The 24,180-nt window shown below is 38.1% G+C and overlaps 1 protein-coding gene across 13 annotated transcripts in view; it reads right to left on the bottom strand.

Annotated features, from left to right (window-relative positions):
• The window catches only part of UBE2H (ubiquitin conjugating enzyme E2 H), a 113,307-nt gene that overhangs the window by 33,402 nt on the left and 55,725 nt on the right, over window positions 1–24,180 (bottom strand). For 3 of the 13 annotated variants that reach the window (XM_003360138.6, XM_021078796.2, XM_085005463.1), the window contains 2 exons: window positions 11,216–11,292; window positions 10,597–10,671 (listed from right to left, as the gene is read on the bottom strand). In XM_003360138.6, coding sequence (XP_003360186.3) covers window positions 10,597–10,671; window positions 11,216–11,292 — 152 coding nt within the window. Of the gene's footprint in view, window positions 1–1,988; window positions 2,250–10,596; window positions 10,672–11,215; window positions 11,344–23,535; window positions 23,602–24,180 lie in introns of all 13 variants that reach the window. The other 10 variants (XM_085005467.1, XM_085005465.1, XM_085005464.1 and 7 more) reach the window with 6 other exon arrangements.

Genomic DNA, 24,180 nt, shown 5'->3' with positions numbered 1-24,180 from the left:
ACTCCCTCTGAAGTAGGCAGAAACAGAGTTCACAACGCTGCCATTGAGGGACAAGCACAGCCAGACAATTTTCACACTGAATCATCTCTTCCTATACTAGGCAGTTCCAATTGTTAGAAAAACACCCAAAGCAAATAAATGGAAAGGGGGATATATATCTCCTTATATGAGCTGTTCTTGGGCAAGCTGTGGGCAGCATTTCTGGCAAAGCCATTTACATTCTGGACAATGACGGCAACAATGGAACTTGGGGACAAGGAGGGGAAGAGACCAAGAAAAAACAGGCTAGGAATTTGGAGAAGGAACGTTCTCAGGACTCAGTGTGTTTGCCCTGGCGTGTTTTCCTTCCTTTTGGCAATGCTATCACCACACTAATGAATTTGTCTGCAACAAGAGAATTTTCCCAACACTTGTTTCCATTCAACCAGGAACTATTTTTAAGATATTTTAAGAGAACATATTTTTGAAAACTGCGTTTATGGAAACATGATAAGTGGAAGCAGCAAGTCACTTTTAATCTAAATGATTTAAGATTTTATTCACCACCAGACATGTTTTAATGACATATTCCAGTGATTTGATCAGATAAAATTCAGAACTCTTGTTTAAAACTTCTGAACAATTATTCTCTGGCATGGCTAAAGCACTTGTGAAAAAAAGAGGACAGTAGGTACAAATGTTTAGCTAAAAAGCTTGCCACCTGTCCTCTATCTCTGAGCAGAAAGCAATCAGGAGATTTCTAATTCTGGAGGAGGAATCTAAATCACGCTCAGTTGATGCAAAACTACCTATCTGGAAAAAAATAAAAGCACAGATGATTAAAATAGAAAAATATGCCATGTTTTTTGTTTGTTCCAACCAATACTCAATTGCTCTGGACTAATGAATCTCTTGACCCAGAGGCTAATATGCAGAGGAAGTAAACAATGTCATGCCGAGTCATGCTGAAAACTGGTTTTTATTTCAGCCTATTTCTATGTCCAGACCCAGGAGGTGATCTGTACAAAGTTGTACAGGCTTTTGAACAACTAATATTAGAGTCACTATGTAAATGAAAGAGGCAAAAACCAATTTTATTTTCCATCTTTGCTTCTTTTGTGAGATATTTTTAATGATCACATTTGTGGAGAGAATAAAACACCCGGGGCCAGACACCTATCCAGAAATTTGAGCCAGAATCATCTTGAAGAAATGAGAGGTCACACAAGTGACTCATGAATCAAAGTAAATCCACCCTAAGTTAAATGGGTGAAAGGCAAAAAAAAAAAAAAAAAAGCAAAAACGGAAGCTCTGGAATTTCACTGTGGCGCAACAGAAATGAATCAGACTAGTATCCATGAGGATGCGGGTTTGATCCCTGGCCTTGCTCAGTGGGTTGGGGATCCAGCGATGCCATGAGCTGAGGTGTAGGTTGCAGACATGGCTCGAATCCCACGTTGCTGTGGCTCTGGCGTAGGCTGGCAGCTATAGCTCTGATTCTACCCCTAGCCTGGGAACTTCCATATGCCATGGGTGTAGCCCTAAAAAGCCCAAATAAACCAACCCCCCCACACACACCAAACAACGGGAGCTCTATCCCAGGAATGAAATGAACCTAGACTATAGATGGTTGAAGCAGCAATTTAAAGTTCACGAATTCCTGTGAAAAACAGGAAGTGAATACATTATATTATATCTATCTATCTTCAGGACAAATGCCGACATAAAGTAGACGATTCAGAATGAAACTGATTAATTCTCTATTTTAAAAGTAGATATAATTGTTTAAAATACATTTATTAAAGACTGAATCCTATCTCCCCTAGCAGTAGCTCAAACTATCAATTTTTTAAGGGCAATAGCTTGGATCTCCACTCCTATCATGCAGGATGTGATCAGAGTTAAGCTGTTCCAGCTGAAAAAGAAGTGGGGATGCTGCCAGCTCCACTGGCGACAGTACCCTGTCAGCTTTGTGCATTAGTGCACCCTCGGATAGATTTTCATCTTACCTCAGACAGCCAGGCCCAGCCCGTGGCAGCCTGCACCCGGGCAGAAGTCTCTTCCGAGAGCTGAGCCTTTCCTACTCAGGAGAGATGGACCTGGGCCGGTCTCTTCTTGGGTGAGGAACCAAGCAAGGAGCTCACTCTCATTGCCCTGTGTCATGGGAACTTCTGAACTGATCCTGTGTGTTCAGGAGATCTAAACTCAACAAGGGGTCCTCTTTTCTGTTTCTTCCTTTCTCTCTGATAATATGGAATCTGAGGAATGGGCTGGATGGATAAGAAAAGTTCATTTATAACTAAGAAAAGGTGAAGTGTTATCCTTCAACAGCATAACCCTTCTACCAACCTAGAAGATTACCAAAACCTGCAGCCTTATATCCATTCTCCGGCAGCGTCATTTTTGGAAGACTGTCATCTCTTCCCTGTCTCCACAGTTTCTCTTTCACTCTCCTGGCTGTTCATTTAACCACACTGTCTGCAGCAGGCAGGATTTATTTTCATGGTCAGAGGTAGGAGAGCACAGACAGAACACACTGGGCCTGAAATCTCAAGACCCAATTTCAAGTTTCTGCCGCTCTTATTACACAAAGTTGTAGTTCAAAGATTAGGCTTCGGTCAGACTGCCCAAGATCCACTTAGCCCTACTGAATTGCTCTGCCTTTCTGTTTCCTTTTTCATAAGGCTGGGTTAAATAATGGTATCCACACACCACAGGACTGTTAACAAGACTGAATGAATACATGCACAGCATTTGACTAGTAAATGGTGCACAGTAAGCACTCAATAATACCACTATTAGCTGAAGAGGTCAGGCAAGTAATTTCATCTCACTTTCCTTATCCTAGAAATGAAAATATTTGCCCCTACCTATCTATCTCTTAATCTTTTAGGAATTATCAAGAGCATTAGAAGATATTTTGATTATGGGATATTGATTTCTTTTGTAACCTCATCACACTGGAAATGGAAAATACAGTTACTCTTATTTATTATTAAAAAGAGCATTCAGGAGTTCCCTTGTGGCACAGCAGGTTAAGGATCAGCATTGTCACTGCAGCAGCTTGGGTCACTGCTGTGGCGTGTGTTTGATCCCTGACTCACAAACTTCCACATGCCACAGGCGTGGCAAAAAAAAAAAAAAAAAAAAAAAAAAATCCCTAAATCCGTTCTGATTGCATTTTGTATAGGGAAAAAAACACTAGAATGGAAATCAGAAGGCAGACTCTACGACTAGTTAGTAGTAATGTTATCTTTGCCTTCCTGAGTCTCATTTTTACCATCCTTTAAAATAAGGGAACTGGATGATAGATCTCCAAAGTTCCTCCTAGAAATTTTGTTTTTCTTTTTTGGTTGCCCTGCAGCACATGGAGTTCTTGGGCCCAGGATCAGATCTGAGCAGAAGCTGTGACCTATGCCGCAGCTGCAACAACAGTGGATCTTTAACTCACTACGCTGGGCTGGGGATGGAACCAGCATCCTGGTACACTGCAGAGATGCCAACCATCCTGTTGTACCACAGTGGGAACTCCTAGAAATATGGTTTTTACCAACACCAAGAATATGAACAGATCTTCAACTGTGTCCACAAGCTTTTCCAAGGGCACTAAGATATTACTATTTGTGTTCAAAACAATTTCAGTTTAACTAAAGAAAAATGAAGCTAAGAATGTTTTCATCATGCCACCAATTCTGAAGGGGAAGGAATGAATTTAATGCCAAAAAGATGTCAGAATAGGAGTTCCCGTCATGGTGCAGTGGTCAACGAATCCGACTAGGAACCATGAGGTTATGGGTTCGATCCCTGGCCTTGCTCAGTGGGTTAAGGATCTGGCATTGCCGTGAGCTGTGGTGTAGGTCGAAGACGCCACTCGGATCTGGCGTTGCTGTGGCTGTAGCTTAGGCTGGCAGCTACAGCTCCGATACGACCCCTAGCCTGGGAACCTCCATATGCCGTGGGAAGTGACCCTAGAAAAGACAAAAAGACAAAAAGACAAAAAGAGAGCAGAATAAATAACCAGATCAAAAGCTAAAGGTCACCTACTATAGGCAGGAGGAACTAACCTAATAGTAGCCCTGTCCTTTTTCTTTGTGAAAATGAGCACCATTTAGCAGGATCCCTCATTTTCCTCCACAAAGTCCCCCCTCAGTATGTGCTCATTTCCCCTGCCTCACTAGCTTGCTCAAATGTTTCTGGCATTCTCAAGTACCAGTTCTCTATTGTGTTCTGATCTTGTCGCTTCCTGCAGTCTCAAAGGCACTGCTGCTTTAATCCTCCTTCCGACCTCCAGCATCACATAGTTTTCCCTCTTTTCTAGATAACTCCCTACAAGGAGCACACAAACTTCCTTCAGAATCTCCTAATCAAGAAATAAAAAACAAAGCCTTCTTCTTCTTCTTCTTTTTTTTAATAGCCACACCTGCAGCATATGTAAGTTCCTGGGCAAGGGATCAAACCTGCACCTCCACCACAACCCAAGCCACTGCAGTCAGGTTCCTAACCCACTGTGCCACAGTGGGAACTCCAACAAAACCTTCCTTTTTTCTTCCTCTAGGTACCAGCCCTGTTTTATGCCTTCATGAATAGAGAGAAATTTCTTAAGCATACGAAGCTCCTGCCTCAGAGTCTCTGTTTTCACAATTTCTCCTGCCTGAAATGCTCTCATCCCTAACCTTGGAGGATCAGGGCTGGCTTTTTTCCCATGTCAGTTAAACCTCAGCTTAAATTCACTTTGTCAGAGAGGCCCTCCCTGAAAACCTAACTGAAGGCAGCTATTATGTCAATTCTATCCTATCAATTCTCTGCATAAAGCTATCATACATGAAAATTTTGCTACCCCCCAAAGAATATAAGGGTCAAGAGAGCAATCTGTTCATGTCTGTACCCCCAACCTAGAATAATATCCTGCACACAACTGGTATCTAATGAATCTGTGGCGCTGATTAGAAGAATGATTAAAGATTTATCTCCATTTCCCGAGAAAGTAGGTTCTCAGTTGCCAGACATAATCTTTTCAAAAAACTTATCCTGAAAATTTTCATTTTCAGAACACCAGTAAAAAAAGCGCTTTTAACAATGGACTTATATTCTCATAACATTATCTAAAAAAATTTTTTTTTTACAAAACTTTTCTACTAGAACCTTGTTCCTCTCTACTGGAATTCAAAAGATATAGATGACTGCACAGTAGTAATTATGTAACTGCTTGAAACAGGAATTAAACTCAAACCCAAGGTTATAAAAGTAGATTAGTATACAGATGATCCTAATGGAATTTTGCTTCCTCAGTCTAAGAATTCATTCTATTTGTGGAAATAAAGCAATTCGAGTACGTCTTTGTTAAATGACTAACCCCAAATCTCTTATGAATGACACACTTCTCTCTACTACCAACCCCGGTCCACCCCTGACTAAACACTCCTCACTTTAGTTACTCACACTAGTTCTTGAGAGAGTAGCTGTATGTTTCCATTTGGAAGACACAAACTAAAATGGTAAATATTCTAAGTTCTATAGTTAGTTTAGTCATACCACGTTATAAAACTCCACTCCAAAAATACTGTGAGGTAATTTCTGGCCTCAGCGAATTAAAAAATGTATAATGCCAGAAGAGTCTGCTACTCTGTCAACAAACAGGGTTACAATACTTCCCTTAATTGCTGGCACAAGTAAAAAGAATATGGTGCACTGATTAAAAAGACTATCTTTTAATTTAGAACCGGTGGCAGGTTGGGAAAATTATTTGTTTTCAAATTTTATGGCCGCACCTACAACATCTGGAAGTTCCTGGACCAGAGATTGAATCCCGGCCACAGCTGAGACAACACTGGACCCTCTGACCCACTGCACCAGGCTGGGGATTGAACCAATGCCTCAGCAGCAGGACACGGCAGTAAAGATTCTTAACCCACTGCGCCACAGCGAAACTTGGAAAGGAATGCTCCTAAGGTCCTTATGTGCACCTTCACTTTTCAGAAGCTTTGTCAAGACTCTATTCTCACGTGAAACACAATTCTTGTAAAAGCCTATCTCCTCCCTATACTCTCTTCCTCAACTGAGATGCTGACTCATACATCTAAAAAGCAATGAAATGCTGTCACTAAAGCAAATGAAGTATTTTATAGATGTTGATTTTTTTCTCCTAACTAGTGAAAGCCTTCCTTATATAGCCTTCCTAAGTAGAGTGCCATATATCATCTATTCTGAGTATTTAATACATTGGTCAATATCAAATATGTAGAGTCCTATTTAATCTCATTATCTCAGTTTTTAGATGAGGAAACATTTCAGATAAGTATCATTCAGATAGTCAAGGAGAACCAGGGCCAGAATCACTCTTTTCTGATAACCTGTCTACTGATCACACTCTCCTAACTACTATAGGTGACACACCTAGCAGCACTGCTAGCATTCTAGAAATGTTTCTGAATGAAAAAGGCAAAAGTCGGAACTTTGGAATAAATCAAAACCTAGAGGTTCGGCGTTCCCGTTGTGGTTCAGCAGAAATGAATTTGATTAGCATCTATGAGAACACAAGTTCAATCCCTGGCCTTGTTCAGTAGGTTAAGGATCTGGCATTACCGTGAGCTGTAGTGTAGGTCGCAGACACGGCTCGGATCTGGTGTTGCTTTGGCTGTGGTGTAGGCCAGCAGCTATAGCTCCAAGGAGACCCCTAGCCTGGGAACTGCCATGGGTGGAGCCCTAAAAAGGCAAACAAACAAACAAACAAAAAACAAACAAAAAAATCCCTACATGTTCAAATACGATTTATTTCAAAGCAGCCTCTCTGGAAAACAATACAAATAATATTTCAATGACATTACAAGTGATTAAAGGAGTTTTATAACTTTTCTTGGAAAGAGCCCATAGGGCCAGTTTAAAAGAAAATCATATGTTTAAACTTAAGTTCATAATCATGTATCATTTTATACTCTGATGTTACTTGGTTTTTCAACTCATCTTATTCTCTAGAAATTAAATGACCTTTAGCCATCTCAAAAATTTATATTCAGCTTCAAAGCATCCAGATTTGCAAACACTCATAATATTCAAATCATGTAAAATTCCAAAAGATGCACTTAAGATGTCTGGAATAATGATGGCATTGTAAGAGGAAGCTCATAACTTTCCCAGGAGTCTGTTTTACCATTGTGGGGGGGACCCCAAAAAACTTAAAGATGTTAAATTGTTTTTAGAAGAACATTTTTAGTTATAGCTTATGCAATCATGTACTACTGAAAACTCTCTAGAACTATATTTGGGGCATATCCCAAAGTTAAACATGTCAAATTACATTGAATATATGCTCAAATATGCAGAAAAAAAGTTTTACATTTTTATGAACTTTAGGTAAATAATGATATCCACTGAGGGACAGAAGTGTAAGACATTTTCATTTTACTTTGCTTCTGCTCACCTGGACTTTTTTACATTCCCATTATGTATATGGGGCATTATACAATTTTAAAATATATAAATATTAATATTAAACAAAAAAGTATATATACATACATATTTTAAAACTCCAAGATCTAAACATTAAGATGTTTAAATCTAAATTTGCACATCTTAGTGTTTAAGAGCGCAAAGTCTGGCTCAAGGAAGAAGGGTACACCTGCCTAGATTCTACAGAGGCAGGGTTTACAAAGAACAGAGAGATTGGGTTTATCTTCTTATTCTTCTACAACTATCTACACAATTCAAAAAGGAATCCTTGCCATTCGAAGTGAGCCACTACCTCTCTCAAAATGTTTAAAGCACATTCCAACAGTAATTACATTGTTGACGACCTGAAAATGGGTCACCCCACAGAACTGATTAAAACTCTCTTATGCAATCTCCTTTGAAGGAAACAAGGACAGCCTGTACAAATATTTCAACTAGATCTACTTCCCTAAGAGAAGATAGTACACATTTGTAGGTATTACCAAGTTCTAAAAGCTCACAGAAAGGCAAAGGAAAAATTATGAAGAAGTTAAATTAGCCTAGTCATTTGCCCTAACCAGTTTCACATTACATCATTAATTTAAGAAAGTAAATAGGTTTCTGCAGTGTCAGTGTTACTAAAAACGGTGCCTGAAGTTTAGATATTTTTACTTTGAAAGTTATGATGAAACAATTATCTGAAAATGTATGTTAAGACAAGATTTGAGAAATAACTACATTTCTAAAGAATATGTAATTGCATTTCTATGGTTTACTGTTAGTTTCAACAAGCTATATTGTTTCCTTTCTGATTAGGAATCAAGGGTAACAAAACTAGATTTAGCAAGCCAATTTTTAATCTTTAAGTAAACAGGTATTTATGATATTATTTGAAGGTATTTATATGGTTTGGACATTCTATTTGTAAAGGTTTACCACTCTACATCAAGTTGAAAATGCCTGTAGAGGAAGAAACATCTTAAAAGATAAATGGGGGAGAAGGAACCAAATGTGACACAAAAGCCCTCCCAAACCAAGTGAAACCTACCACAATGGAATGGACTGCCCCACCTGTACACCAAAGGTGAATGTCAGATACACTCGGGGACTGTCTCAAAGACTCAGCACCTCACAGCACCCTTTCTCTATCACCATCTGAGAACTCTAAAACTCAGGAGGCCCTTGTAGCAATGGGGATATTTCCAATTCAATTATCCATTAAAGCATCTTCTCAATTACTGAGTTTAGAAAACTCATCTAAGGGACCAGGGACCTTAAGAGGAAATCACCAGTTTATTCTTTTTTTTTTTTTTTTGGCTTTTCTAGGGCCGCTCCTGAGGCATATGGAAGTTCCCAGGCTAGGGGTCTAATCGGAGCTGTAGCCTCAGGTCTACGCCAGAGCCACAGCAACACGGGATCTGAGCCACGTCTGCAAGCTACACCACAGCTCACGGCAACGCCGGATCCTTAACCCACTGAGCAATGCCAGGGATCAAACCCGCAACCTTATGGTTCCCAGTCAGATTTGTTAACCACTAAGCCACGACGGGAACTCCACACCAGTTTATTCTTAAAATGAGCACTACGAGTTCCCAGCCTAAGAAGGAATTATAGATACTCTGTAGTATTTTTATAGTATAAAACTCTAAAATACATAAAGTAGCTAAATGTTAGGAGGTAGGCTGCTGCATTTGATTGGAAATTAGTCTGTGACTGTTCTAATGCTTCCACATTATTGATCCTAGACAGAAATGTGGGGGCCTAGAAACAAAACATAAAGCTCAGAATGTGTTTGGTTTACCTCTTTTTAAAAACCCTTTTCTGGGGGAAGAAGGGGGAAGTCTAATTCCAAGATGTCTGGCATTAATTCTGATGTCAAGGCTACAGTAGGCGCACGATACTTGAACTCTGACAATTCTGAACATGAGGTTCAGTGTGACAGAAAACATTCTAATATATTCCATTTTCTTCTTAAAATTGGTCAATATTTCATAATATTTTTAAATCATCTACAGAATGAAACATTTATTTTATTTATTTATTTTGCTTTTTTAGGGCTGCTGCACCCATCCATATGGAGGTTCCCAGGCTAGGGGTCTAATTGGAGCTGTAGCCGCCGGCCTACGTCACAGCCACACTAGATCCGAGCCTCGACTGCAACCTACACCACAGCTCACAGCAATGCCGGATCCTTAACCCACTGAGCAAGGCCAGGCATCAAACCCAAAACCTCATGGTTCCTAGTCAGATTCCTTCTGCTGCGCCACAACCAGAACTCCAGAATGAAATTTTTAAAAGCTGTCTTAAGTTAGCTAAGTTACTACCATTCCACAATCTCAAAATATTTAAAGGCACACTACTATGTGTAGAATAGGTAACTGGCAAGGACCTGCTATGTAGCAAAGGGAAATCTACTCAATATTTTGCAATAATCTATATGGGAAAAAAGAATGGAGATATATATTCACTTTGTTGTATACCTGAAACTAACACAACATTGTAAGTCAACTGTATTCCAATAAAATTTAAAAAAAAGTTAAAGGTATCAACCCTCAATCAAGTACACATCTATAGCATCTGATCCTAAAATTAAAAAAAAAGAACTGTCACTAAATGCCTTAACAGGGGTTGCAGGTTAATATCACCAATTAGGGCAGAAGGAAGATGAAGGTAAGGGAAAAAACCACCCTTTATACAACTCCACTGAAGTTTCTACTCTCCTTTCTTTAGCTGTTTAGAGGGTTAAAAAGATTAGCAGTGGAGAGAATGGAAAAGGGTTACCCAGAGTCGGAATGAACAAAAGCAATGTAGGATATAGAGAGGATTTTTAAATGGCAGAATTAGAATAGACACATATAACATTAATTCCAACAACCTGGCATTTAAAGTGAGACTTAAGATGTTTATTATTTTACTGCTAATAGCCTAATGAACAGTGAGTCTAAAAATTATTTGTTTCATCTGGCCCTGAAACACAGAAAAATCTAGTTATAGTCATTACAATCACGCAAAGGATATATTTAAACATCTACTATCACACTTTGTAAGTCCCCCCAAAAGTTACTAATTAACCAAAGCCAAAAAGGAAAAAAATTAGGCTAACTAAACACTTCTGGAATTATCATAAATTGCAGAATTTTTTTTTTTCTATTTCAAAACTCTCTAAATGAGAGAAACTGAGTAGTTACATACCTATAGATGGAGATTTGAAAGGGTATTTATCAGGAAGATCCACTCTAACTTTCCAAACTCCACCTTCATACGGTGCTGAAATGAAAGTAAAAACGTTAAACATTAGAACTGTGTCACCAAATTAGAAAATAAATCTAAGTTAAACACTAAATCCTAATCTCTTTTAAGAACCTTGCAAGAGTCAGAGATCTCATAACTAGTAGTACTCTATGTGCAATTATGACATTTATCTTTTAAAAATCTAGAGTTAAAAAAGGTTCATTTTCTCTCCCAAATTTACCTGATTCTTTAAAGTATTAAAACACTATTCAATTACCTGGTAAGTAACAGCCTAATATTTCCATCTACCCTACTCCCATGCCCCAAAGAAAGAAAATTTTGCCCCAAACCATCTATAACTTTCAAAACCCCAAATTCACAATTCATGTTTAATACTGTCACCCAGAGATAAAAGTACATAAAGTAATTACAATAAGAGCAAGATTTCCTTGCAGGTTCAAGAGTTCAATTAAATTTACTTTTCAAAAACTACACCTATCACCATTACCATCTGCTTTGATATTTTCACTAAGGAGTAAAAGACTGTAATAGAAAAACACATACCAACGCATATACTTACTTCCCTGTGGTCCATAAAACTTCACTACAAATTCATTGAGTCCTCCCAGGATTGTAACCTCATGCTTACTCTCAATGCTAAGGTGGAAGGTAAAGGAAATCACACAGGCTTTGCACTACCTGGAAGAACTAAAGATGGCAACCCCAAGATATGCCATTTAAAGTGTTACCAACATTTTATATGAAACTAATAAAATATAAAATGTGAACAATAATTCTGGTAATTTAAAAGGCAATATAGACGTCTGTGAAAGGAATATGAATGAGCTTTAGATTCAAAGACTGGTGTTCAAATCCCAGAACTGCCATTTACTGGATTTGAGCCTAGACAAGAGAATTTTGGGTTTTGTTTTTTTATTTTGTTTTGTTTTGTTTTTTGCTGTTTTGGGGCCGCACCCACAGCTTACAGAGGTTACCAGGCTAGGGGTCCAACTTGAGCTGTAGCCGCCACCGCTGGCCTACACCACAGCTCACAGCAACACAGAGCAAGGCGAGGGATCGAACCCGCATCCTCATGGATCCTAGTCAGGTTCGTTAACCACTGAGTCACAAAGGGAACTCTTAGACAAGAGAATATAAACTCACTCACTCTCTGAGCCTTTGTTCTCCTTTGCAAATGAGGAAAACACCACTTTACAGCTATGAAGATTAAATGAGTTAAATATGTAAAATGTGTTAAGACCACATTGTACATATAAATAAACAAAAAGCAGGCACTTAATTTTAGTTTTTCTTCCCTCTGTACTCTATCCTCCCCAACCTATCCCTAATGATCCTTTAACAAAAAAACCAGTATTCCCTTTAGTCAAATTCAAGCACTCAGCAAAACACTCATGCCTCTAAACTGGAAATGCCATACTCCTAAAATTACAGATTTACCAAATCCACATAAGTTTCTCCCTGGCTTGAAGAATAATCAGAATAACTAGTGATACAACCTTCTGTGTTCTCCTTCTCAGTAACTTATACAAGTCTTGAGACCCACCTCTTTAAGGTACTAAGACCAATTACAGAAATCAAACTAATCCACATCAGCAGAAAACAGGGCTACTGGTCTAATAATACCTGTTTCATGTCTCTGCTTTGTGTTCTAACCCAATAATGACTCTACCGATAAAAATTTTAGGTGGTAAGATTTTTGGGGAGCTCTCAAATCCCACTGAAATGGTTAAAAAAACCCAACAATCAGATACAATAGGCTGGCCTCATCTTTCTCAGTCAGCAGTGCAAACTACATTTTAACTATGTATACTATTATACAAAAGAAAAAAAAGCCAAAGAATTTTTTATTATTTATTTTTCATCTTTTTGCCTTTTCTAAGGCCACTCCTGCAGCATATGGAGGTTCCCAGGCTAGGGGTCTAAATCAAAGCTGTAGCTGCCGGCCTACACCACAGCCACAGCAACGCAGGATCTGAGCATCGTCTGCGACCTACACCACAGCTCACAGCAACACTGGATCCTTAACCCACTGAGCAAGGCCAGGGGTCAAACCCACAACTTCATGGTTCCTGGTCGGATTTCTTAACCACTGAGCCACGACGGGAACTCAAAGAAATTTTTAAGTGATCTCTTAGAGAAAAGTTGTATTTTTAAGGGCTTGAAATTAAGTATTTGGCTCTCTAATCCTCTGTTGTCCTGTAGGCCAAGAGACAGAGGCCAGGTGTATTTTTGGCAAAGTCCTTGCTCAAGAGTAATGAACAGTACCTACTAAAGATATTAAATAAGATAATTTAGTCTATTTGATCTCATTCTTTTCTAAATGAAAACTAACTACTTCAATAATATGCACAATGAAAGGATTCAAAGAGTATCCACACTGGAAAATTGATTTAATTTCTCATGGTCAAATGACACATGCATGCATGTTTTTTCGTGTACTAAATTCTTCCTGACCAGTCACCCTCTGACATCTTTCTACAAAATATTCCAAAGCTAATGCTAATGTAATTAATTAAAGTACATGTTTAAATTGTTTTAAACAACCAACACAGCTCCCTTCCATTAGTGAAAGATAATGAAATCAAATCTAGCTATAATAAACAAAATTAAATACTAATAATTAAATTCTTAAACCAAACAAATCAAAAAATCTTGAGGATAAAAAGACTTAAGAATGACACCAAGCCAGAAACCACAGAGGGAAAAATCAGTAGGTACAATTGTGCATGTGCGTGCAAACAGAGACACTTAAATTTTATATATTAGAAAAAATATAGCTAGGACAAACTATGAAGAAAAGGCCAAAATATCCAAGTTAAGAAAACTGGGGAGTTCCCATCGTGGCACAGTGGTTAACAAATCCGACTAGGAACCATGAGGTTTCGGGTTTGGTCCCTGGCCTTGCTCCGTGGGTTAAGGATCCGGCGTTGCTGTGAGCTGTGGTGTAGGTTGCAGACATGGCTCGGATCCCGAGTTGCTGCAGCTCTGGCGTAGACCAGCAGCTACAGCTCCGATTCAACCCCTAGCCTGGGAAAGTCCATGTGCCGAGGGAGTGGCCCAAGAAATGGCAAAAAGACAAAAAGAAAAAACTGGAATTAAGCTATAAATAGTCCAACTCACTAAAGTAGTTTAAAAATGAGGTAATTTCCAACATTAATTGATAAAGATGAAAGAGCTAGATAAAACCAAGTGTCCCGTGAAGTATAAATTAGTATTCCTCAGGTCAAATTTAGTACTATATTCTAAAACTTAAAATGAATTTACTCTTTCACTCCATCTTCACTTTTTTGACGTTACTTAAAACAAAATAAAACAGACACTGCTGATGGAAATGTGATATGGTTTCAACCACCCTGGAAAACTGCTGGCTTGGTAAAGCTGCACACATGCAGGCCCTACACCCACCAGCACTACCTCTAGTAGATATGGACAGCGATGTGCACCAACACACACGTTTAAGGATGTTCACAGCACTATTTGTAATATCCAAAAATTAGGTTACGACCCAAAGGTTCATCAATAAAAAGGATAAATTATGGTACAATCACCCAACAGAAAATTACACAGCAATAAAAAAATAAAACCGCCACATGTAAATGGATGAAATCTCACAGATACTATGGTGAAAAAAGCAGATAAAAAGAGCACAAAGGATATGATTCCAATTACACACACTTCCAACAGACTAAATGCATCAAGGTGTCAGAAATTAGGACAACAGTTACCCCAGGGTGGGGACTGTGATCACTGAAGAGACCTCTGGCATGCTGATCATACCTTTATGTACTGTTCCATTTATCAGTGAGCTACAAAAATGGTCTGTGTACTTTTTGTATATATGTTATGATTTAATAATTTAAAAAACTAACAAAATAAGACTATCTGATATGCATATAAATGTTTGTTGTATTTAAAATTTTAGAATGGAAATAATTCAAGTATTTATCAATAGGATACCTGTTAAATGAATTATAAGCTATCAGGCTGCTACTAGCACCTATTAGTGTATATTAATGTCCTATCCCCACACAGAGCGCTCCTCTGATGTGTTTTTGCTCAACCTGGGGTTACTAATACTCAAATGAATACACTGTAGGAATACAGACAAAGATATCTCAAACAAAAATAAATTTGCAAGGATAATAAAACAATGGAGTAAGGTAGAGGATCAAATGAGTTTAACAAAAGAAATAAAACTAATTTTACAATATAAAAATCTTAGAGGGAGTTCCCGACATGGCACAGTGGAAACGAATCTGACTAGTATTCCACAAGGATACAAGTCTGAACCCTGGCCTCACTCAGTGGGTCAGCGATCCGGTGTTGCTCAGAGCTGTGGTGTAGGTCACAGACACAACTCGGATCTGGCATTGCTGTGGCTGTGATGTAGGCCAGCAGCTATAGCTCCGATTGGACCCCTAGCCTGGGAACTTCCATATGCCGAGGGTGTGGCCCTAAAAAGCAAAAAAAAAAAAAAAAAAAAAAAAGAAGCAGCATTCCCTATCAGACCTATTTTGCTATAAATGACAGTGATCCATAGCAATTAACTATGAATTTAATTACAGAATTACAAGTTATCTACAACAATATCTCTTTTAGAAAATTGAAGGTCATCTTTTCTATCATTTACGTGGATGCAATAAATTTAGCTTTCTTCCATTTTGTGATCTGTCTGGCATTTAGTCCATGCTTTTATCTACTTTCCAAAGAAGATCCTCCTTTGGAAACAGTCAAGTTAAAATGAGATTAGAAATTAATGCTCCAAACCTTCTCTTTCCCATGACCTCTGGTACAACCCACATTCCAGATACACTAGGTCTGTCTTTAATTACACATTACACTGTAAATTAAAGAGTTCTTAAAGTCCATTTCATATGAAAAGCTAAAAGTAAACTGAATGAAACCTTTAAAACTTCTACCAAGTTGGTAAAATGAAGAAGCTGTGCTAAATTTATGCCGCTCTGTAATGGTACAGACGCTAAATCAGATGGAAAAAAAGAATTTAAGTTTAGATGAAAGAAAAACACTGCATTAAAAATAAGCCATTCCATCACCCTGAATGAATGACTTGCCTACAAAAAAATATAAAATTACTTGACTGCTGTTATCATGTGTATTTATGGTAGAGGCCACAAGTTTCTTTCTCATTTCTGCTGCAAAGTCAAGGGCAAGGAAGGCAAACGAGAATGCCAGGTTACAATGACAAAAATAATGATCTATTTCTGAGATGTGCTGGTCAGACTAGCAGACTGGCAGGATCTCACTAGAAGGTTCCTTCGTTACCTTCTCACTTTCAAAGCTTGAAAATACATTCTTCAGATACTGTTCTGGTAAAAATGTGTTAAATAAGCCCATTAAAATCACATTTTACTCACCTCTAAGTTATTTGTAAAATACTGATTTTTACTTACTTAGCATTTCACTATTAAGGAATATCAGCATTTTCAGCAGAATAATGTTTAACATTCCCAGGAACCCGTTTCACTTTTAAAATGCCAGCCTCCCACCACCTTATTTTCCCTGAATGGCATTATGATTACACAATCTAATATTTAAAGGTTAATGCCAAACTGCCAAGAGAAACCTGACATTCTTGGCAAAATGTGTCTATCGGGATTTTAGAAATGATTTTTATATAGTTCTGGAATCTTCCAGAAAGGGAGCTAAGGGTTTAGCCTACTTATAGGTCAAGGACATGGGATTCAGACAGCATTGTTTCCTAAATTTGCTGCTAAGTTTATCAGATAAAAGAAGGTGGCCTCCCTGAGCTGTGTCCATAGCAGTAAGGGACTCGGGTAACGAATGGGCTTCTGTGCAGAAGGCAGAGCAATCTGTGTGGCTTTCTATCTACAAGTTCAGACCAGTCTACTTCTAACTCTCCTCAAGATTAACCACATGACAAAATTGGAAGAAACTGGGGTAACCTTCACTTCTTGGTTTTTCTCGATAAAAATATGGTATGTCTATTAATCCATTAATGTGCAAAAATCACAGCTGCTTTAGGATTACATTTATAAAGATCCTTCTCCTTTAAAGATATAAATGGAAATACTAATTAAAATATATGTCTAGGATTGGCTCCAAAATAAGCTGGTGTGGAGAGTTAGGAGAGGGAGGTACAGAAGAAAGGACAGTGGCCCTGAGGCAATGATTACTGACTCTGAGAGAAAGGGACATGGGGGTTCCCAACAGTGTTCTCTCTCGTTTTGAAAAATTCTGAAAAATTCATTTAGTCAGTTATCAGAACTTGAGCATTTAACAAGCATAACAATTCAGAAGAACTTAGCTACTACACAGCTCTTAAGAGCTTACAAATTATCCACTACTTACCTGAAGTTCAAAACTTAGTTTGCAGAAGAAAAAAACAGTTCAGTGACCCAGTATTTAAGAAAACAAAGGATAAACAATAAGGTCCTACTGTATAGCACAGGAAACTATATCTAATCTCCTGGGGCAGACTGTGATGGAAAAGAATATTTTAAAAATGTATTTATACGTATGACAGAGTCATTTTGCTGTAGAGCAGAAACTGGCACAACACTATAAATCAACTATATGTTATTAAAAATAAATAAATAAGGCAAGATTTAGAGCTGAGGAAAAAAAATTCTGAACCTAGGCATATCACTTTCAAATTACAAAAAATCAAAGATTTAGAAAAATTCTGAAAGAAGCCAGAGAAAACAAACACTTCATCTAGAGAATATTGAAGATAATCATCACATCCAACTTCTCAGAAATCATGTAGCAATAAGAGAATGAAATGAAATATTTACAGTGCTGTTGAGAAAAAAAACCCACCAACCTAGAATTCTGTACTCTGCAAAATTATACTTTAGAAGTTATGGAGAAATACTTTCTCAGATAAATAAAAACCGAGGGAATTTCTTGCCTTGCAAGTAAGAAGCTGTTTAAAGAGAAGGAAAATATAGGTCAGAAACTCAGATCTACATAACAAAAAGGGGAGCATCAAAAAAGAAAAAAGTGAAAGTAAAATAAAAACTTATTTTTCTTATTTTTACTTGATCAAAGAGTTTGTTCAAAATAATAAAAGCAACTATGTAGTAAATGATTTTTTTTTTAAATAGAAAACAAAGACTCCAGAGTTCCCTGGTGGCCTAGTGGTTGAGGATCCGTGTCACTGCTGTGGCTCTGGTTGTGGTGAAGGGTTTTGTTTGTTTTTTGCTTTTTAGGGCCACACCCATGGCATACAGAGGTTCCCAGGCTAGGGGTCTAATTGGAGCTACTGTTGCTGACCTACACCTGAGCCACAGCAACTTGGGATCTGAGCCGCATCTGCAACCTACACCACAGCTCACAGCAACACCAGATCCTTAATCCACTGAGCGAGGCCAGAGATCAAACCTGCAACCTCATGGTTCCTAGTCAGATTTGTTTCTGATGCGCCACAACAGGAACTGCTATGGTGCAGGTTTGATCCCTGGCCCAGGAACTTCCACATGCCACAGGAGCAGCCACAAAAGAAAAAAAAAAAAAAAAAAAAAACCCAAAGACTTCATATTGAAAGAGAATACTCTGCCAAGATAGTAAATCAAATTCTCAAAGAATCCAATTTAAGTGGATTCAAAAAGATGTCTAAGAAAAATCTAACCACAGTGAAGGAAGATGAGCATGGCTTTTGCATATTCATGATAAATAACCTCTGGGCAAAAATAATAATTTCAGATGTGCCCTTGTTTAAATTGTAAGAAAAAAGATCAGTCATGTACCATAGCAAAGACTCCTGGCTGAGAGGAAAATTTGTTTTTTTCTTTTTAAGTTTTTAAGTGTTTGTACTCTTTGTATTAGGAAGAAAGATTTTTATTCAGAGATGAAATAATAAAAACAGCGGAAACAAAAACATGGGGAAAAAGATGAAAGGCAGTAAGAGGGAAATACAAATATATAATGGATGAGGGGTATTTTTATTCACTTATCTCAATCCAGGAAGCAATGATACACTGTCAAGAGCAATCAACAAAATAATATACTCATATCTTTATCTCCTAAGTTCAGCAGTTTTATCCTCTGTAACCTCCCCCCGCTCCAATATTTATGCTTTCCACATGACTTAATAGGAATGTGTTAAGCTGAGCTATGGAGGATATAGTGTTATTAGCATGCACTGATCACAGGCTTTATTTCTATTAAAATTAGGTTTACTAAATAGTCTATACACCTCCCACACAAGCACATGAGGCAAATAAAAACTACTCTGAAACCTTAAAGAAGCTTAAAGTTTAGCAAAAGAACATGAGCTCTGTACATTAAGGAGTAAATGCAAAAAAAATCTGCATAAAGTGCTATTAGAGTTTAGAGTAGGAAGAGGTTGCAGGTAGAGAGAGGGTTTGCTATAGGAAAGCAAGGCTTTACGTGGAACCAAAGAATAGCGTGTGACTATACAGAGGTGGGGAGAAGGTAATTAAAGCAAAAACACAAAAACACAGGATAGGTCCAGAGAATAGGAACCACTGCATTTTTCTTTTTATAGCTGCACCTGTGGCATATGAAAATTCCCAGGCTAGGGGTCAAATCGGAGCTACAGCTGGGGCCTACACCACAGCCTCAGCAACATCTTCGATGTGCACCAGGCAGGCCAGGGATCAGATCCACATTCTTACTGAGCAAGGCCAAGGATCAAACCCAAGTCCTCATGGATCCTAGTCGGGTTCATTACCAATGAGCCACGATGGGAAGTCCCAACAGTTGGTACTTCTACACAGAGTGCACATAACTGTCCTTGATAAAGATAACTAAGCTATGGTTTATAGGACTGGCTGAAGATTAAAAAGAGTTAAAGCAGGAGTTCCCGTCGTGGTGCAGAGGTTAACGAATCCGACTAGGAACCATGAAGTTGCGGGTTCAATCCCTGGCCTTGCTCAGTGGGTTAAGGATCTGGCGTTGCCGTGAGCTGTGGTGTGGGTCGCAGACACGGCTCAGATCCTACATTGCTGTGACTCTGGTGTAGGTCAGTGGCTACAGCTCTGATTAGACCCCTAGCCTGGGAACCTCCATATGCTGAGGGAGTGGCTCAAGAAAAGGCAAAAAGACAAAAAGACAAAAAAAAAAAAAAAGAGTTAAAGCAGAAGACAAGGAGAATGTTCATGGCTTCAACTAATAGCCGTGGGAGTAAGGGGGGAGATTAATAAATAGACTCTCACAGACTCTGGAACTAGCTAGACATGGTACAGCCAGTAGAAAGCTCCAACGCTGCCAGAATGTCTCATTTTCATGAGAAACCAAAAAACTAGATTTCTATGTCGATCTCCTAATTTCTAAATGTAAACAAAGCACACGTGCTCCAATGCCTCTCTCAGTGAAGCCTTCTGGGACCACGCTCGTCACAACCACATCCTACCACATTCCCACCAACTCACATACCACGTATTTTACTTGGTTTAGTTTATTACCTGTCTCCTACTACTGCAACGCAAGCTCCGTAAGGGCAGGGATGGTCTATCTTGTTCACTGCAACATTCCTAGAGCCTAGAAGAATGCATGGCACACAGTAGGTGCCCAATCAATTTGTATAAAATGAACACATGAATGAAGCCGCAAGACAGGCATAGCCTGAAGTTGCCAGTCTGAGATCTAAGTATAGATTTAGCCTTGTCAGAGAGGTAAGGTGATACTATTAATGGCAAAGTGAAACAGAGGACAGAAGGAACAGGTTTTTTCTGGAAGATGCTAAGTTCAGGTTTGAACACACTATATCTAATGTCTAAATGAATAAACCAAATGGCAATATACTCTAAGCATCTTGGGAAACTCGTAATTTAAAAGAAGTCACCTTGTAAATCACTTAACTCTGAGTTCATCTCCTAACCTCTTAAAAAAAAAAAAAAAATGGACGGGGGGGCTTTACTTTGGGGAGGGGTTACTACCTCAGGCACAGAAGTTTTGAAGATTAAGTGATCTACAACAAAGGTACCTACCTGGCCCACCAGCAGACAACAGAAATTCGATTTTCAAAATGTAAAATAAATATACAAAACTCTGACTAAATTTCTATAGGACTAAAACTGACTTAAGCAACACTTCTTTTTTTTTTTACAATATCTAAAAAGTTAGGTTTCCTTCTACATTCTTAAGCAGAATACTAAAACAACAACAACAACAACAACAACAAAACCCTTTCTTGATATTAGGTCCTCATTAGGAATAATAGTTGCTAGACAGTACTATAAAATATAATAATGTCCTTAGGAACTACTAGGTACATAGTTATCTTCTGAAATATAAATTTCCCGTACTGTTAGGCTGAAGGGATTGGCAGGTTCTTTTCCTACTTTCTCTACTTTCTTTAGCTAGGTTTGAGAGCTGTCACTGGGGTTACTATTTCTTAAAATCTATCTATGATAGGTTATAAAAATCAGATAACCAATGTTCATGGAATTTAAAAAGTGAAGAATAAATTATTCTAAGCAAGACATTCTTTAATAAATAAAATACATAATTTCTAGCTGTATGTTTGCAGGTTTACACCTAATAAGTCAAACGAATTCAGAGCAATGGAGGGTATCACTTGTTTAAAATCAGCCTTTTCAAAATAAATATACATTGTCCAGAAGCAAAGCAAAAAAATCTGACAACTTACTACGATATATCAAAGACTCATTATCTAAGGGGTAAAAAGTAGCATGCATGTATTTCTTAAATTTTACATAGTCCAAAAATGAACTAGCAAGCATGTTCATTACCACACAACAGATTATAAACCACATTAGCCTTTGGAGTTTCTTTCTTCTCAAGTTTATGCTTTCATTTCAAATGAAAATAAAAACTGACAAGATCTGGAGTTCCTGTCATGGCGCAGCGGAAACGAATCTGACTGGGAGGTTTCAGGTTCGATCCCTGGCCTTGCTCAGTGGGTTAAGGATCTGGCATTGCCGTGGGCTGTGGTGTAGGTTGCAGACACGGCTTAGATCTGGCGTGGCTGTGGCTGTGGTGTAGGCCAGTGGCTACAGCTCCGACTGGACCTATAGCCTGGGAACCTCTATATGCTGCGGGTGCAGCCCTGAAAAAAGACAAAAATTAAACCACAAAAAACTGACAAGATCTAGGTAATTTTTTTCTTTTCTTTTAAAGGCCGCACTTGTGGCACATGGAGGTTCCTGGGCTAGAAGTCCAATTGGAGCTGCAGCTGCTGACCTACACCACAGCCACAGCAACACTGGATCTGAGCTTCATCTGTAACCTACACTGCAGCTTGCAGCAACGCCAGATCCTTAACTCGCTGAGCAAGGCCAGTGATCAAATCTGCATTCGCCCAGAGACTATGTTGGGTTCTTAACCCACTGAGCCACAATGGGAACTCTCTTGGTAAATTTTTTTAATGTTATTTTTTAAATGGGAAAAATCATTGTAATTCAGCTCTTCCCTAGATGCATTATTCTGCTACCAGATTCCTAAATAATTAAAAAAAAAAAAAACCTAAAAAAAAAAAATCAATGATGGAACATGATGGAGGATAATGTGAGAAAAAGGGGGAAAAAATATATATATATGACTGGGTCACTTGGCTGTACAGCAGAAATTAAAAGAACAATGTAAATCAACTATAACAGAAAAAATAAAAACTTAAAATGTTTTAAAAAAGAAAAATTAAGAGTCATAAGTTATGAAAATTTTTTTTTCAAATAGGTTTCAGAAAAAGTGAGTGTATCAGAAAGATATATAAGAAATCTAAAGCCCTACTACAACCTCGACAAAACTTTTAAACAGTAGATTTCAAAGTCAGATTAGTCAGAGGTGACCCAGTTGCAAAAGTGAGAAAGAGAAACGCAAAGGGAGATAGTGGAAAATGATGATGCTATTTTGAGACGAAGAAAATACAGTCAAAACAGAAATAAAATTTACATTTCTAAAAAGTCAAAATTCCACTTAAGCACCTCAAAATATTTAGAAGGTTACTGATAAAACAAACTGCTCTTTAATATACAAACTTTGCTGCTCTGCTATTTTATAGCAACAATGCATTATTTACTTTTACCTAAAAATGCACAAAACCATGAACATAAAAGTATATTACCTAATTAAATAGTACATTACTCTTATATAACTCAAAAAAGCTTAATGATATTTTTCAAAATTTGGTTTGTTACAGCTTGATTCAAAGGTAAAATCCACAGCATGTTACATGTAATCCCACCCTAAAATGTTTATTTTCTGAAGTGTGAAGAGAGCATTATGGTTATTGAAGAAAATGCCCACATTTTTAAGAGAAGCCTACTGATCCTACTCATACATACATGTAGGTATTAAATGACAACAATGTTAGGGATTTACCCAAAAATATCTCAAAAGAAGAAAAAAGTGGATTTGTGAGAAATACTGATAAGTACAAATTTTTAATTAGGTTAATGGGGATTCATTAAACTAATCTTTAATTCAAAGATTTTCTTTCTTTTTTGGCTGTCCCCCAGCATATGGAGTTCCCAGGATCAGATCCATGTTGCAGTTGCAACCTATGGCAACGCAGATCCTTTAACCCTCTGTGCCAGGCTGGGGACTGAACTTGGGTCCTGGAGCCACAGAGACGTCACCAATCCTGTTGTGTGCCACAGCAGGAACTCTGACTCTTGAAAACCTTAATGAAATTATTTTTTATTTAAGTTCTTTTCTTTTTTGTTCTTGGTTTTTTTCTTTTCTTTTCTTAATTTTGACTTTGCTCCCAGCACGTAAAAAGTTCTCAGTCCAGGGATCAAACCTTCACCACAGCAGTAACCAGAGCCACAGCAATGACAATGTCAGATCCTTCACCTGATGAGCCAGCAGGGAACTCTTTTTTATTTAATTTCTAATAACTATCACTTTCTCTTTTTTAAATCAGAAGGCTGTATATGTTTAACTATACTTCTGTGGAAAGGGGACACTCACCGCCAAAGAATGATGAGCTGGTCAAACATCCAGTTTAAATCTGAAAACTTTGAATACAACTCTGAACTGCAGAGAAAAAAGATTTGCAAGATTCTCAAGATACAGGACACCCAGAGACAGCAAATCCACCATGAAAATTAAAATCAATGGTCTAGAAAAACTGTTTAAAAAATTGGCGGGGGTGGGGGGGGGGATTTGAGAAGGTAGGACAGATTAAAAGATGCCAGTACTTAATTACAACTTCCAGTTTTCCTGTCCTCAGTATGGAGGTCAATGAAACCACAGTCCACATGCCAGAGAAGCAAAGAGAAAGAACCCTGTCATTCCAAAGGCAGACTACCTAATCACAGCAGGCTGGAGAAGATACACAAATCACAATCTTACGGATGACAAGAGCACCTGAAAACTTCGACATACTGGCAACATGTAATTTTCCCAGAGACAACAGAGAAACATGAAAATGGTCAGGTGACTGTCTATAAAATCCTAATGGGAACATCTATTTAAAACACATTCTATCTCCCATTCTGGGCTGTATGCTACTTCACTGAACCAACCTCAGTGCAGGGCAAAGAGCATCATGAAGCATTATGAAGCTACATTTAATATGGCTTTATGGAATACCTACACAGTGTACTTGTAGGC

The sequence above is a fragment of the Sus scrofa genome, chromosome 18 (genome assembly GCF_054392235.1).
Source record: "Sus scrofa isolate SSC_HxYL_T2T_F1_AM1 chromosome 18, Sscrofa_HxYL_maternal_Yorkshire_Landrace_v2.0, whole genome shotgun sequence".
Taxonomy (NCBI): Eukaryota; Metazoa; Chordata; class Mammalia; order Artiodactyla; family Suidae; genus Sus; species Sus scrofa.
The sequence above is the reverse complement of the archived record's forward strand: the minus strand, read 5'-3'. Positions and strand labels throughout refer to the sequence as shown.